The sequence below is a fragment of the Cupressus sempervirens genome, chromosome 3 (genome assembly GCF_028749045.1).
Source record: "Cupressus sempervirens isolate cs-2001-9-10 chromosome 3, ASM2874904v1, whole genome shotgun sequence".
NCBI classification, from domain to species: Eukaryota; Viridiplantae; Streptophyta; class Pinopsida; order Cupressales; family Cupressaceae; genus Cupressus; species Cupressus sempervirens.
This window is the reverse complement of record NC_143120.1, coordinates 566987863-567003340: the sequence shown is the minus strand read 5'-3', so window position 1 is coordinate 567003340 and position 15478 is coordinate 566987863. Positions and strand designations below refer to the sequence as shown.

The following is a 15478-nucleotide window of genomic DNA, read 5'->3' as shown; positions in this document are numbered from 1 at the left end:
TAATAAAAAGACAGAAAGCCAAAGCTTCCAAAAATACCCACAAAGCATGCGAGATAAAGGCGACATAATTGCCAAATCCATCCTTACAATTCTCCCATTTCCTCGTAATCATACATTCATCCCTCCAAAGTACCATCTTCAATTAAAATAACACTTTCCTTTACATGTATCAAGTCATAATTGATACACGTCATGACCTCTGTAGGAAGAGCCTTGTTTCCCTGCCACCTCATCTCCTAGTTAAGTCTCACAGCCAATTTTGTGGAGTCAACAACCAGGTTCGTTTTATAGTATATATGAGAAATGAAATAACTATCTAAGGTTCTTAGGATATCCAAAGTCTCTCGAATAATATTACCAATGGTCCATGAAACTTTGGACTTCCCTTTTCAACAATTCATTATATTGTTTGAATCACCCTCCAACCATAGTTTAGAAACTCCCATGTCCATAGCCAATCTAGTGGTTTGGACGGCCGACAACGGCTCCACATAATGGTTAGCCCGTTTTCCCAAGGGAAGTGCCACAACAGAAAGGCAATGGCCATACTGATTTCTTATTAGAACAAAATCACATAAAAGTTATATATATATATATATATATATATATAGAGAGAGAGAGAGAGAGAGAGCCTAGAAGCATGTAATGTCCCCTTTTGGGACATTGGAAAATTTAAAGACATTCATGTAATATTAAGATTGTCTTTGAGAGAGTGAATTCAAATTATAAAAGGTCAATTCAACATTATAAAGTGGGCTAAAATGACAACGACAAATGAGACGAAAAGCCAGGAAAGGAGTCGAAGAGTCACAATTGTGAGGATAAAAGGAGAATAGACACATTCATTTGGCATGCTTGATTTATGATTCAGATTTCAATTTTTTTCTTGCGAGAGTTATTTGGAAAGCTTCCGCTTTCAGCAAGTGTGAGGACATAGCCCCTGGTGCCAGCAGACAGTGGACGCGAACCCATTGTCCGTGGAGGCGTCATTTTAGGTGTCTCGTACGCGCTTACATGTTTTTTTCTCTTAGCATTCCAAACAGACTGTAAATCTGTATTTAAGATTGGACTCTGAATAATAGTTATTGTATTGTTGTTATTTAATGCAGTAACCTATTTTAAGGTATTTTTATGAGAATCTATTGCTTTCTATTGTTGTTCCTACCACCCTAAATGACTGAATGGGTTATGTACAACAGACATTTACAGAAATTTTTTAATTGATTCTTATTTATGAAGAAGCAATGAATATTCTTTGTTCATCAAAGGTTGAGAAAATTTGTTGTGTCAGTTTCTTTTCATCATTTCATTGAAAGTCCATATATTCTAATTGGTCAGCTTTGTAAAGTGCAAGTGCAAGAGAGATGTTCTTAAAGATTTTTTTGAGATATTAATTCTTTTGCTAGAAGAGTTTCGACTGCAGCTTGAAGAGTTTCGACTGCAGCTTGGCCAGAGAGATGATATACAACCTCTTCAAAAGAGGGATAAATCTTCAGTATCAAGCTCTTGTAACAAAGAAAATGTGAGGAACAATTAAATATTGCATTTCAAGTGTAGCCAAGGCCGATATTGGGTCGTTTGGGTGCAAATGTTCTGTGGCAATAAATAAATTCATATGATCTCAAATATTTAAATTCAAGCATTTATTGCATCTAGAGCCCAACAATATATAGAAACAAAGCTTCCATCTACTTCATTCCAGCTCGTCGTGGTGAAGGGACCAACCTCAGTGGTTTTCTCTTACATAGAATTGATTCTGGAGGATGTTTTTCTACAGACATCCAAGACCGAGGTGTGTTTGTGAAACAATAGAAGACTTACTCCTAGCAACATGAGCTCACATCTTACCTGTGTAGTGGAACAAATTGCAAGAATCGAATGTTCTCTTTATCACTTGCCATCAGTTCTGCTTTGGTTGGCATCAAAGTTTGCAAGAAGACCAATATTGGATATCATATTGGGCACAACAAAGTCATGTCTTTCCACAACCTCCAGCAATGAGAGAAATATTAGTTGTAATAATTAAAAGGTAGTTTTTCTTTTAAGATGATTTCGGGTATGGCTTATTGGCATAATACAGAAAGATCTTTCATAGTTGTTTCTAGGTGTGACTCCAATAGTGGTTTCTACATCTATCGTAGCATGATGAATTGAGAAATAAATTTCCTAAAATATTTTAAGCATCGGGGATATGGAGGAATGTTTTTCGTAGGAGACTCCAATAGTGTAGACGACAAAGATAAGGCGAGAAAGTTTCAACCTCATAGTCGGAAGAGGAATTTTGAAATAGTGTTTCTCAATACCCAATATCACCACTGTGTATTATGAATCATAGCAAGCCCCAAAATACATGTGATCAGAGATTTAAGTATTGGATTAAATGATATACATCAGGAACCTATAGTCGAAGAGGAGATCCAAACTAATTATTAATTGATTCCAGTCTTCCAACAAGCTACGAATATTGACTATTCAAATTGCCTTCAAAGTTGGGCCTAAAGGGAATTTTTGTAATGCGTCAATGGAGAATTAAAAACAAATTTGTAACTGTTGTCGTAAGTCTCCATTCAAAGTTGGGCAAATCATCAATTTCATGCAGGTCTGCAGGATAATTGTGGGAAGATGTTACATGTTGTTCACCCAGTTTTTACGTAAATGTTTGATTCGTGGCGAAAAGCTATCAAATCGCTATTGAGGTCAGTCATATCATCAATGAGATTCTTTGGCGTCAGAGAGATTTAACAGTTACAGAAAAGTTTGAAAACTTGTATACAACTACCATATGTTGAGCTGGGAATCATTGGTAATAGCAATGATATTTTCCTCATCTTTAGTAAGTTATGACAATTAGTTGAAGACTAGAAGGTAACGCTTCCTTGTTATTACTTGTAAAGCAAAGAACTCAGGTAGCGTCAAACAAGTGGTTGCAACTATCTCTCTGCATCTATGACAATAATAGTCTCAGTTTGACATATTTGTTGTACTGAATCAATTGATCACTCCCCGATATTGTTAAGCTATATCATTACCAAGAAGTGTGGTTGAGAGAAGTGCAATTGTAAGTTGAGCGTGATACCCAGGAAGGCATACTCAGTTGTGAAGTTGGAGAAGAACTGAGTTACCCCATCCCTTGCCATCGGTAGAGATAACACGAGAAAGAGCTTGTGGGCATCCCCTTCTGAATTAGCTCATGAACAACATATTCAAGGTCGTCCAGCTGGTGAACGGGATATTTACACTGTCGCTTCCCACAGCTTTCATCGACAAGTGAAGACAATACATAATATTTGTTGGGAATATTTGGGCCAAAGCTTTATATCTTGAACTTTTGTCTCAAACAGGATGGTTGTGAACAAAGATAAACTTATTACTATGTTCTTTTATTGCTATCATTCCCAATGCAATGAACAATACAGTCTGAAAATTTTGGGCAATACTATTGCCTTGACAATACCAAGGAAGAGTGAAAGTCTAGAAGCTGGGAAGGAATCGGATAATAACAGGGGTGTTAGAGGTAGTTGTTGTTCACTGTAGCTGATTGTTGTATTATTTTTAAGGTTGGTAATACATATTCCTAATTTGATGTTACTGTCAAACAACCAGCATTGTTTGAATGCTGGAGATTGTTTACACATGTTTGTCAATTCCTGAAAGTTACATGAAAGCCTTGAATATTGGAACAATATCCCTTGCAATGAGATATGAGCTTCAATACAATAGCTAAGTAGCTAAGTCGTGGAAAGAATATAGCAATGGGAATAGACCACATAATACAAGGATAGGCTCTGACTAGAATCATATTTCGGTCACACAATTGCAAATAAGTGGATTGAGCTATGTATGCAATAGTTTGAGGGTATAATTGTGGTCTCGTTATATTATATTAATAGAAATGCTTTTGTCAAATGATCAGAGTCTGAACAATAGCTAGTTAGTATTAAGCACTATTAATGGCATTGGTCTGAAAGTTGTCAACAAACAAGGAGAGGGAAGTTTCTAATGTAAGGTCTTGTTGTTATGAGAATATATTTGAAAAAATATTATAGCAGTTGTTCAAGCAAGTTGACATTTACCTAAGAATGTTACTAAGGGATAGCATTGTCATAGCGAGAAAGATCTTATGAGTAAACAAGAATCACTAATTGAGTTGTCTGATGAAATGGAGAGGCTGAGCCGTTACGGGTCTAGTACTAACGGATTGCTATAATCATTGAGCATGTTGATATTGCTTTTGATTCAGAATTAATGGTCTACATACATCAATTGGTTCCCTTATTCACGTGAAGAAGACATGATATAGCTCCAAACGGTGGGATTTATTAATATTGCTATGTTATTCTAAGTCACCTATACAGAAAGAGAGTACTGCCATGAGGAAAGATATTGTCAAGCTACAACAACTGCTTGCCTAGAATTTACAAACAAATATAAGAACAGAAATACTCAACATTTATAGAGTATAAAACACCTCTTACCTGAGTTCAGAATGACGTACCGTTCAGTCATTTCATGAATTTTCATCCAGAGCAACAAAATAAGATTGATATGGCAAAAAGGAAGTATTTGGAATTGGTTCAAGATCTCCTTGGAAAAGACCAGGGCAAAAATTTGTATAAAGAATTTCCAGTAGACCACAAACATCTAACAGAGGGTCTTGAAAAAGAAGAGTAGTCAACTACCATTGATTTGCAGCCTTCTCGTGGTCGCGTAGAAGATGTTACACAAGGTGCAAGTTTCTACATTGGTAATTTGGAGGTTAGCTTTGACAAGCAAGTTAATGAGGTCGATTGCATACGAGGTAATAGCAAGTTGGGGTCCTTGTATGATGAACTTTTATATACAAATGATAACATGGCAACACTTTGGCCTTTGCACACAAATCAAGAGGATAGGGGAAAGAAGGCCTATGATTTTGACAAGTGTGATGAACCATATTTTTTTAATGCCCATGACATGAATTAAGAGGAACAATCTAAGTTGACACTGCAAGACGATGAACCACTTCAACATGACAATAATGAAATGCATACCTTAAAGAACTAGTTGAACGTTAGTGAAGACATGGTTGTGGCATCTTTGGTACGTTATGACAGCACTCACAAGGTGGTTGAAGATTTGTATAGTAAGGCTCAAAGGGAAGTGGAAGGAGATTGTCCTATTGCTGATATGCAGGTGGTCAAAGAAGCCCTTGAATCTATGAAATCAGATTACTTATGTTTTCTTTCTGACAAGGATTATACTCTTAAGGTGGCTGGCATAGTTGTCAATCAGTTGAATTAAAAAAGAAATGAAATTAAGGAGCTCAACAGGGAGTTTAAGTGTGCTCTTGAGGCACTCAATGATACTCAGTTTTCTGTTTAGGGAGCAGAAATCAGATCAGGATTACGAATCATTTTTGAGAACATGAGGGTAAAGAGAGGCAAGAGTTTTTCCAAGAAGTAATTGAGGAACTTGATAGCATTCAATAGACTTATGACTTGGACAGCTGTCCCAAAAGACCAAGTACCGAATTTTCAGATCACATTCAGCTTATAGACAACCCCATGTTTTTAATGGATGCTGTTTGGACTTCCGATAATCCCCTTTTTGAGATAAATGAGGCCATTTACTTTTAATTGTCATGAAGAGGATGATCCAAACTTGAGAATTTTGGATCTAGTTATAGTTCCTAACAGGGAATCTTGGTCACGGGATTGGTGTAGTGAATTGACTTCATTCGCTCGTTCTTCGATTAGTCCAAATGTGGTTCCCGATTTCACCCCATACAGGAGTTGGTTGGATTACATACATTAGCCATTGAATAGATCTTGGTGGAGTGTTGTTGAGAGTTATTTTTCAATCACAAGGAGTGGTTTTTCAGCTTCATTCTTATTCATAGCACCTATGTACTTGGGAATTCTCCAGATTGACAACGATAGTATGATATTTGATGTGCCCCTGGTGTTGTTTTCAGCGTTTCAGCAACTCGTTTTTTACATCATCTATTTAGGTCGGATTGTCACCATCTATTAAGTTACACATAGCTTCTTGATACATTTCTACCTCATCATATCAGCTAGTCATGACAACAGGGTTTGGGATCCAAGTGTTGACAGTAGGTATCTATGGCTTGTTGAGGATTTTGTTGCATTTCTACTCAGTGTGAGACTGGATGCGAGGATATTCAAAGTTCTACTGTCTACAAATGCAGCAATATTTGATAGATTTATATGGGATCCAAGGATCCAGTTGATGGAGGGGTTACAAAGTGACACCTTGCTTTGCAGCGTGGCCGGATTTGTTCTCAAATTGGGCTACAAGGCTATCTACAAATTCATATCGGATCCTAGTACTGATTGCTTGAGGACAAGAAATCTTGAGGGAAGATTTGTAAAGTACCCTTTTGGGACATAAGAAAATTTAAAGACATTCATATAATATTATGATTAATTTTGAGAGCATGGATTCAAATTATAAAAAGGTCAATTTAATATTATAAAGTGGGCTAAAATGACAAGGAGAGATAAGACAAAAAACCAGGAAGGGAGTCGAAGAGTCACAACCATGAGGATAAAAGAAGAGACTCATTCATTTTGCATGCTTGATTTATGATTCAGATTTCAGTTTCTCTCTTGCGAGAGTTATTCGGAAAGCTTCAACTTTCAACCAATGTCAGGACATAGCCCCTCGTGCCGGTAGACAATGAACGCAAACCCATTGTCTATGAAGACGTCACTTCAGGTCTCTCATATGCGCCTACAAGTTTTTTTTCTCTTAGCATTCCAATCCGACTGTAAGTCTATGTTTAAGATTGGACTCTGAATAATAGATATTGTATTGATGTTGTATAATGCCATAACCCGTTTTAAGGTATTTTATGAGAACCTATTGGTTTCTATTGTTGTTCTGTAATACATCTGCCTATGTTTATGTTTTGAATATTATATTGGAGAAAGAAATCGGGTCAATATCCGTTTGGGATACTTCAAAGCATGAGTTAAGATTAGAATGTCACATAGTATCATAAAAAAACAAAGACACCAAACATGTAATGATAGCATCACGATCATACCATCGTAGCATCATATACTTCAAGTTTAGCATCGAAGATTCAAAATATTAAAATGTCATATCACAAATCATAACATCAAATTCCAATATCAGCGTTTCAAGTTCAAGTAATGGATTAATAATTTTATCTTCTTCTTCTTCTTCTTCTTCTTCTTCTTCTCCATTGACATGAGTTGATTCACAAATAGTGCTAAGGCCAATGGGATCAACTACACAAATAACATTTTTGGTTTTAAATTTTTCAAATTCAACAACTGCAAGCTAAGAAGTCGAAGCATCCAGGTATGAATGCTCTACCTCTAATCCACATCCATCTCCCCTTCTTAGTATTCTTTATTCTTGTACAAGGAGATGCAAGTTGTAATGTACATATACTAAGTTCTCCGCTCTCCTTCTTTTGCAACCAAATGCGCTTTACTAAGAGGATGAAAGAACATGTTTTCCAATTTCTTTTATGATGGAGACGAACTAGCAACCTATGAAGACAAGACAAAGTAAACAATTAAAATAAAACTATTAATCTTATAAAATAAAAATTACTAGCAACTTGTGAAGACAAACTAATTTATTTTAAATAAAGCTAGTGATATAATTTTTAATTCAAGGGCTTGTAGCATTTCAAATCTTTGGCCACAGAGATGCCACTAACTATGAACATCCTTCTTTAACTGATGACGAATAGCATCGTTACTTAGACCTCTTGCATTCACATACTCTAAGAACTCGTTTGCAATCAAATCTTGCATATCATCATCGGGAAAGAGTCCTTCAAAGGCTGTCTTATACCCATCAAACACTTCTAAATCTCTATATGGTAACTTTCTTGATAGATCAATATATTAGGTGCTATAATATTTTGGTGTCAATGCATAGGCAAGAGAATGTAGAGTGATCGTCTTGTTCCATCATTCTTCAGCAATTGCTTGCGATTGTTTGAAGGTCTCTTCAAGATCTTGCTCTTTTTCATTTAAGATTTGCTTCATTTTCTCAAGCATTAAATATATCATTATACATCTTTCCAAGGCAAGGCCTATCCACGTTTGTGTAGTGAAGCATGCTCATAATGAGCTCGGTGAAATTAAGAGATACTCTACATGTTCCCACCATAAGTTGTCCAATATCCTTTGCTTAATTTTTGTTGCCCTCTCAACGTTGCTTTGCCTCCATATACACCAATTATTGTTGATCACCAAATTGCAAAGTGCCACTTTCACTTGCACAAGTTGTCTCAAGACAATTAAGTTGGATGCGAAACTGATCTCCACAATTTGTAATGTAAATTAGAACAAGAAAAGTACAACTATTAGAGACATACTCCAAAAAAAAATACACATTACACAATTAAATTATGAAAATTAGCAAATATAATTTGTTTTTTCTTTAAAAAAATTTTAAAAATTACTACTCTAAGTTCAAGTTCACTTACCCTCAATAGCTCCAAATGTGAGAATAATATGAAAGTCCCTGGATTCATGTGATGGTTTCTAACAAACATCTGGATGTCCTCGGCCTCTTCATACACCTCTTTCATCCACCCAATCTTTTGTAGCATAAGATTGTGTAAGTAGACTACACAATGTGTCTAAAAGATATGTTAATATCACTCTTCAACCAACAAACTAGAAACTCTACAATTCTTTGCATTGTTTATTATGACTTGGACATCATTTTTAGGTTCCACTTGTTCAATGGCATAGATGAGAATATCAACAATAAATGGTCAATCTTCTACTTTCGCCTCACAGTCCACGAATTTCAAAAACATTGCCCCTGTAGGGGACACCACTATGACATTGATCAAGGGATGATTTCTTGCATCTTTCCTCCCATCTGAAACAGTTGATACACCAATTTCAATTTATGAATCCCTTATGGGCTTCATTGCATTATCAATCCCCTTGACCTCTCTATCCCACAAGGTGGTCCATACTCTCTCATAATCAAGTCCCTTACAACCTCTCTGAGCTTCTTTAACACTTTTTCAACATCTTCTTCCATTTTGGGGAGAAAACAACACTGAAAGGCATCCCATTTACAAATTAGCATCTTGCAACATCAAGTCGACAATTTCCGGACTCTTATTTCCAAATGTAGTTTCCAATGGTCCCGTTTTTTTTGCATTTAATGGGTGTTTTAGTTTCAATTTCAAGGTCAATTGTAGTAGTATAAAAGGAGTCATCTTCTATCATAATATTTGTAGAGGGGGATTGCGTTCCCTTTGATTTATTTTTTAGCACCAATGGTTGTATTTTGCCCACATGCTTGTCTCTTATGTTGCTTCATACTCTGGATTATATCTTAATATTGATTTATTTGGTATATGTGCATTTTTCTTCGGAGGCATTTTGTCACTCCTCTTCGAGGAGAATCCACACAAATGGCCTACCACTCGATAATATGAACTATTCCTTTCTACATCACAACCTTGACATCTCCAACGAAATGCACCACCTCCTAGAAGGGCTCTTACAATATCAATATACTTCCACAAAGGAAAATAAGAAGGGCTCTTACATCACAACCTTGACATCTCCAACGAAATGCACCACCTCCTAGAAGGGCTCTTACAATATCAACATACTTCAACAAAGGAAAATAAGAATTTGGTTCTATTCTTTGATCGGTATTACCTAAAGAGGAAGAGGTAGATGCCATTGTAGTTCCTATGGCAAGAATTTTATACATATTCAATACAAAAACAAGAGAATGAAAAATTGAAAAAGAAAAAAGAAGGTAGATCTTATGGACAATAAAAGAGAAATATAAGAAAATTAAAAACTTGAATAATTACAAAATCAAATAGAAAAAAAACTTACCACTTCCACTCATTGTAAGCTTGCAAAGGTGTAGGAATGAGACACAAACTCTTGATGAAGATCCATAAGTCAATCTTCCAACTCCTTGCATGACCAATCTCTTATTCAACCACCTATTTGCTCCACCTCAAGAGAAAATAACCTATTTGTACACTAAATTAAAGTTAGAAGCCAACATAAGTCTTTTAGAATCTACTTTATAGGGTTGTTGATGTCAAAAGTCTATAAAATTTGCAAAAAACATGACTTGGCTGCTGACTTTCACCGTTGACCCACCTTGGTTCAACCAGTGTCCAGCCAAGTTCACCTGGGTGAGTGATGGCCTACCTGGGCCGAACCAGGAGCCATTCAGTTGGACCCTGGTCAGACCCACAAGCAGACCAAACCAGGACCACAGATCAGTTAGTACTTTTCCTGGTCCGGAGGACTAGGGAGTGAACCAGGTAATTTAGGTTGTAAAATGGTTGGAGGCCTTCCATAAACTGTCTCTTTTTACTGTAATCATAAATAGTTGAAAGCAAACCAAAACAGTTGTGATAAAAATTTAAAATAGACTGAAAAAGGATCAGACAAAACACATCTCATCGAGGAAGATGCTACTTAACATTATTTAGTAATTTAAGTTGTGCTTTGCCAAATCCATTTTCTTTATGATTCTCAATCAATAATGCAACTCCAGGTTTTACTGATGTGTAATTCATTGTATTTTAGATTAGAATATTGCTGGTGCATTGAAATGTATGCTGAAGAAATCAGGACTAATTTTTTATCGTGTCAAGTAACTGGCCTCAATCCCAGTAGCACAAGAAAAACATAATTCCCTGTATTTTATTTAACAAAGCCACAATGCATTATCAGTAAAACAATGCCTAGAGCAAATTGAAAATAAAGTCCAAGCCTTAACTAAGTTTAAGCACAAAGAATAAAGAATTGAATGCCTATGGCAGGTACAAATGTACCTGAATATGATCACCACGAGGATGCTTACGAGCTCCCTTTTCTGGAACATTTACAACCTACAAACACAGAATTGGGTCATAATCAGCATCCTTCGAAAGAACATTTCTGTAATAAAACCTAAATACTTTTTATCTACACGCTTATCCAGAAAGCTCTCATACACAATATTAAACAGGAGTATTGTTAAACCATAAATAAGGATGAAAAAATATTTGTGTCAGCTAGATAGAAGTGTGTGCATTTTTTTAAAGACACAACTTAACATTAGCTCAGCACTATCTACAAGCTATGATGCCAAAAGATGGTTCTATGGCGCTGCGAAAAACTGATTTATCAACCACAATAACTACTAACACACAGTTAAACAATAAATTAAAAGAGAAACAGTACTTTAAAAATGTACAGTGAGAAGAAATTTCAGAAAAGCAACTAATAAGTGCTTCATCAACATTTTAATGACAAGAGAACGCAAAGAATTCCTGTAGCTGGACCAAAGCCTTCCCACAAAAAGAAGGGAACGACTGCAGTTTTCTCTTCTTGGTGATAGGTTTTCTGATTTTAATTGAATTGATTTTGAAGAGGGATGTCTTCTGGAATTGGTTCCTTATGGAAGTAAAGACTTGTCATTAAGAGATTGACTGCAGGTCATGTGTTGTCCTTTAAACGGCCATTCGGTTATCATTTTGCTAGAGAGTTTCACCAAGCCTTCATTTATTTACACCTCTGTGAGAAGCATGCAAGGTATTACTACAAAATGACTGTGTTTTCTTTTGTATTTGAGAAGATTTCAAGTCACGCCATTTAAGACTTTGTCATTAAACCACGTCCTTTGACAGAAAATTAAAACCTACAATTACAGAATGACTTAGTTGAAAGGTACGCACATAAGAAAGGAGACTCAATAGTCACTAATGTTGTTTTTTATTTGCAGAAAATTTAAGATCAGCAAATCATGATAAGTACTTGGCTCATTCCAACAATGTTGATTTTGATTATGAGAAGGATGTTCCAATTAAGGAAACTTATCAGATAGCCTTTCAGAGAAATTGAATTGAGAGGTATATTCTAAATAATGCTGCTTTTGACCATCTCTGTGGTTTAATATTGACACTGCCATAGAGTTCATATCTATGCAAGAATCTTGTCATCGTGGGAAGCATGGAAAAAGGGTGAAAATCACAACTGTCACCAAAGACTACATAGATACTTTCATTCAAGGTTGTGTACCATAATGTTCATTTTTATAAGATTTAAGACACAACAAAGATTTCCACATTCCTATGATTCTAACTGAATCAATTATTCAATTCTGATTTCTAAATCCTATTATAGATGCTTCATACAATGGAAAAAATAGATAAATGGATGTGTTTTCGGTAAAAACTATATTATAGTCATTATTATCCAAAAGGTTGCGTGACGTTGTGTCAACCCTTCGGGAAGTATATGTACATTCTCTAAATGGATTTATGAATCATCATTGGAATTGGAATTGCATATTTGCTTATATGAATAAAGTATCTTATTCTGTGTTACATTCTAGTCTCTTAATGCGATAAACATATGTTTACCTTGTACGGTAAACATTTGCATCATTGTCAAGGGTCGAACTCAGGTCACCCACATGACAAGCAAGAATACTCACCACTATACTACAACAAGCGGGAACACAACAGGGATTTCATGCCATTGAACCCTTCACATGTGTAGGAATTATTTGAACGTTGCAGATTGGACTTTGTCAGATCCCTCAAGGTGAGCAAAACCCGAAGATGTAGGTATATTGAGGTAGCAACGAAGTACCTTACCAAGTAGGTAGAGGCATGGGCCCCACCAAACAACTCTGCAATGAGCACGATGGGATTCATCTACGAGCAGATCATCGCAAGGTACGGGATCCCAATACAATTGACAAGTGATCGTGGTGGACATTTTGTCAATCACGTTATCCAGCTATTGATCATAGAATTCAAAATATACCATTCTCTATTGAGCCCGTACTATCCTAGAGCAAATGGACAAGCGGAAGCCACAAACAAAATCTTGGTTGCAGTAATCTACGAATCTTGCACAATTCAAGGAGAGGGTTGGAAGGAAAAGCTACTATCAGCATTATGGGCATAGCATACCTCTTACTAAGTCACCACGAAACACACTTCATTCCAACTAATGTATGGTCAGGAAATCGCAGTACCAGCAAAGTTTATGGTACAAAGTCTGCAAATAGCAATCGAAAAAAAGCTGGGAGATATGCAAAGTCTTAGCGAAAGATTGCACAACTTGAATAAACTTGACGAATGGCGATTACAAGAACAATGGGCCACCGAAGTTTCACAGTATAAATGCAAGGTATGGCATGACAAGCACTTTAAACTAAACAGGGTCCAGCCGAATCAACTATTATTAAAATGCAACGGACGTAAAGAAATCAAACCAAGCAAATTTAAGGTGAAGTGGGTTGGGCCATGAGAAATTCGTGAAGTGGGCAATAACAAAGCAAGAAAACTATGGACGTTGGATGGGAAGGAAGTGACCGATGCGACAAATGGGTCAAAATTAAAAATCTATCATGAAAGAAATAAGGTGCCGAAAGAGGAGATGCCCTGGATGAACAACTCAGAAACAATATAAAAATATAATAATTAGTAATATAAATATAAAATAAATAAATACCAATAATTATAATAAATATGTGCAAAATGAGAACAAGACGAAGCAGTGTATATAAAAGATAAATGTAGCAGAGAATGATAATGTTATGGGGCAAACAAACAAAACACCACCCAAAGAACAGAAAATCATATGGTGTACAGTAGAGGAGGGAAGGACAGAGGATAATATACCGTATGGTTAGAAGGGAAAAGACAAACGAATTTAACTCATTGTATTACCGTACGACTTAATTAAAAACACACTGTATGGACCCTAAGTAAGCAATCAAAGGCAGAGAAGATCAAAATATCCACCGTACAACCAAGTACGAATATTGTATGGCAAGTTGAGGGAAGAGACTAGACCATCGTACGAATGACACATCAACGAGGGCATAGCACAAACACTGTGAAGTTAAGATACCGTGCGGTCAACTTAAGATAGACACAGTACAACCAAATAGAAAAGGATATCAATGTGCGGACTACGCAAACAAGGAAGGATATCAACGTACTTCATCTCCAACACTGAAAGCATATACTATACAACACTAACACATAGGGGAGCACATTGTCGTATGACTGCTGGTTGGAGGAGATCAAAACATTGTACAACCACACCGTACGACCAAGATTAGTCAATCCGCTATCACCATACAATGTAGACAAGGGAGAGAATTGGAAGTTGCGTACGGACATTCAACTGCTTGGACAGGATAAAGCAAAAACCACACGGCTAAGGGACAACAGGAAAACTAAGCATAGGGATACTATCAGGCCATATGGTACGAGCAACTATAGAGGAGAGAGACAGTCTGTATGGAAATAGTGGGTAAGGAATGCAACAAGGAGCAATAAAAACAAGACGTTGGTAATCAGTGGACACACTAATAACAAGATTGCCAAGAAGTAGTAAATTGCAACGTTAGGAAGGAATGTACGGTAGTTGTCAAACTGTTTTAACTACTCCTCCGTTCCTAGCAAAACAAAAGAAAGGATATTCATGGAGAGTGCAGAGAAGAGGGCTTGGAAGAAAAAATTAGAAGAAGATTCAGCAAGTAGCACACTGAACAAGAACATACAGGCTTTACCATCGAAAGTGCGTATTGCAAGAAGTACAGGCAAAAAGAAGGCAAGGGCACAAGTACAACCGGCTGCAACTATGCACCTCACACCTCAGAATATGACGTTTAAGGATTTGAACGGGTTGGAGTGTAGGAAGTGGCGGCAGTAGGCCTCGAATGACCATTTTGCGAAGGAAAGCATACAGAGGGCACAGGTGGAATGGGCGTTGCAGATGCCAGTGTTCTGCATTCACGACTTCGAGGGTTTTCTCTACACCATGCTAGAAAACTACGACCGATTTTCGCGAACAAGTTCATTTCTGTATCTGGGATAGATCCTTGGGATATATTTTAAAGCAGTAGATTTCACAAGGGTGTTCGGCATAACAGATCATGTGCAGGGAAGGAGTAAAATTAACAAGCCAAAGAAACTAAGTCAAGAAGTAAAGGCGTAGCTAGTAGAACTAGTATGTGGTAAACAGCAAAGGGAAAAAAGCGAAGCCTTAATGGATACTTCGAAGGGAAGATGACTGAAGAAATCCGATGTACAAGGACACTGGCGTTGTCTAATGGACTTGGTGAAAAGTAGACTCACTGCATCGAGTAGGGCATTGGATATCTCATTTCTACAGGTGAGCATGATGAACGACATCATGATTGGCAGAATATATGACTGGGCATCTTTATTGATTGAGTGCATGAATGAGTTCATGAGACTGCAGTACAAAACATTCTATGTGCCACACTATATGCCATTGGTCCATTTCTCGACGCCACAGCACGAATGATACCTACTAATCAACTAGAGATCAAGCCAAGTCCGATAGAACTAGGGGAGCCTTTGATCATGCAATGGAAGCACCTTGATATTCCAGGAGGACAAAAGGCCATCGGATAGAAGAGGCTCTGGCAAGAGTTAAAGAACTCAGAGCATGGG

At 36.8% G+C, this 15478-nt stretch overlaps 1 protein-coding gene across 2 annotated transcripts in view; it reads right to left on the bottom strand.

The window, feature by feature from the left end:
• The window catches only part of LOC149567685 (CLP protease regulatory subunit CLPX1, mitochondrial-like), a 289493-nt gene that overhangs the window by 64273 nt on the left and 209742 nt on the right, over positions 1–15478 (bottom strand). For both annotated transcript variants that reach the window (XM_089820948.1, XM_089820947.1), the window contains exon 8: positions 10826–10882. In XM_089820948.1, the coding sequence (XP_089677074.1) occupies positions 10826–10882 (57 nt within the window). The remainder of the gene's footprint in view (positions 1–10825; positions 10883–15478) is intronic.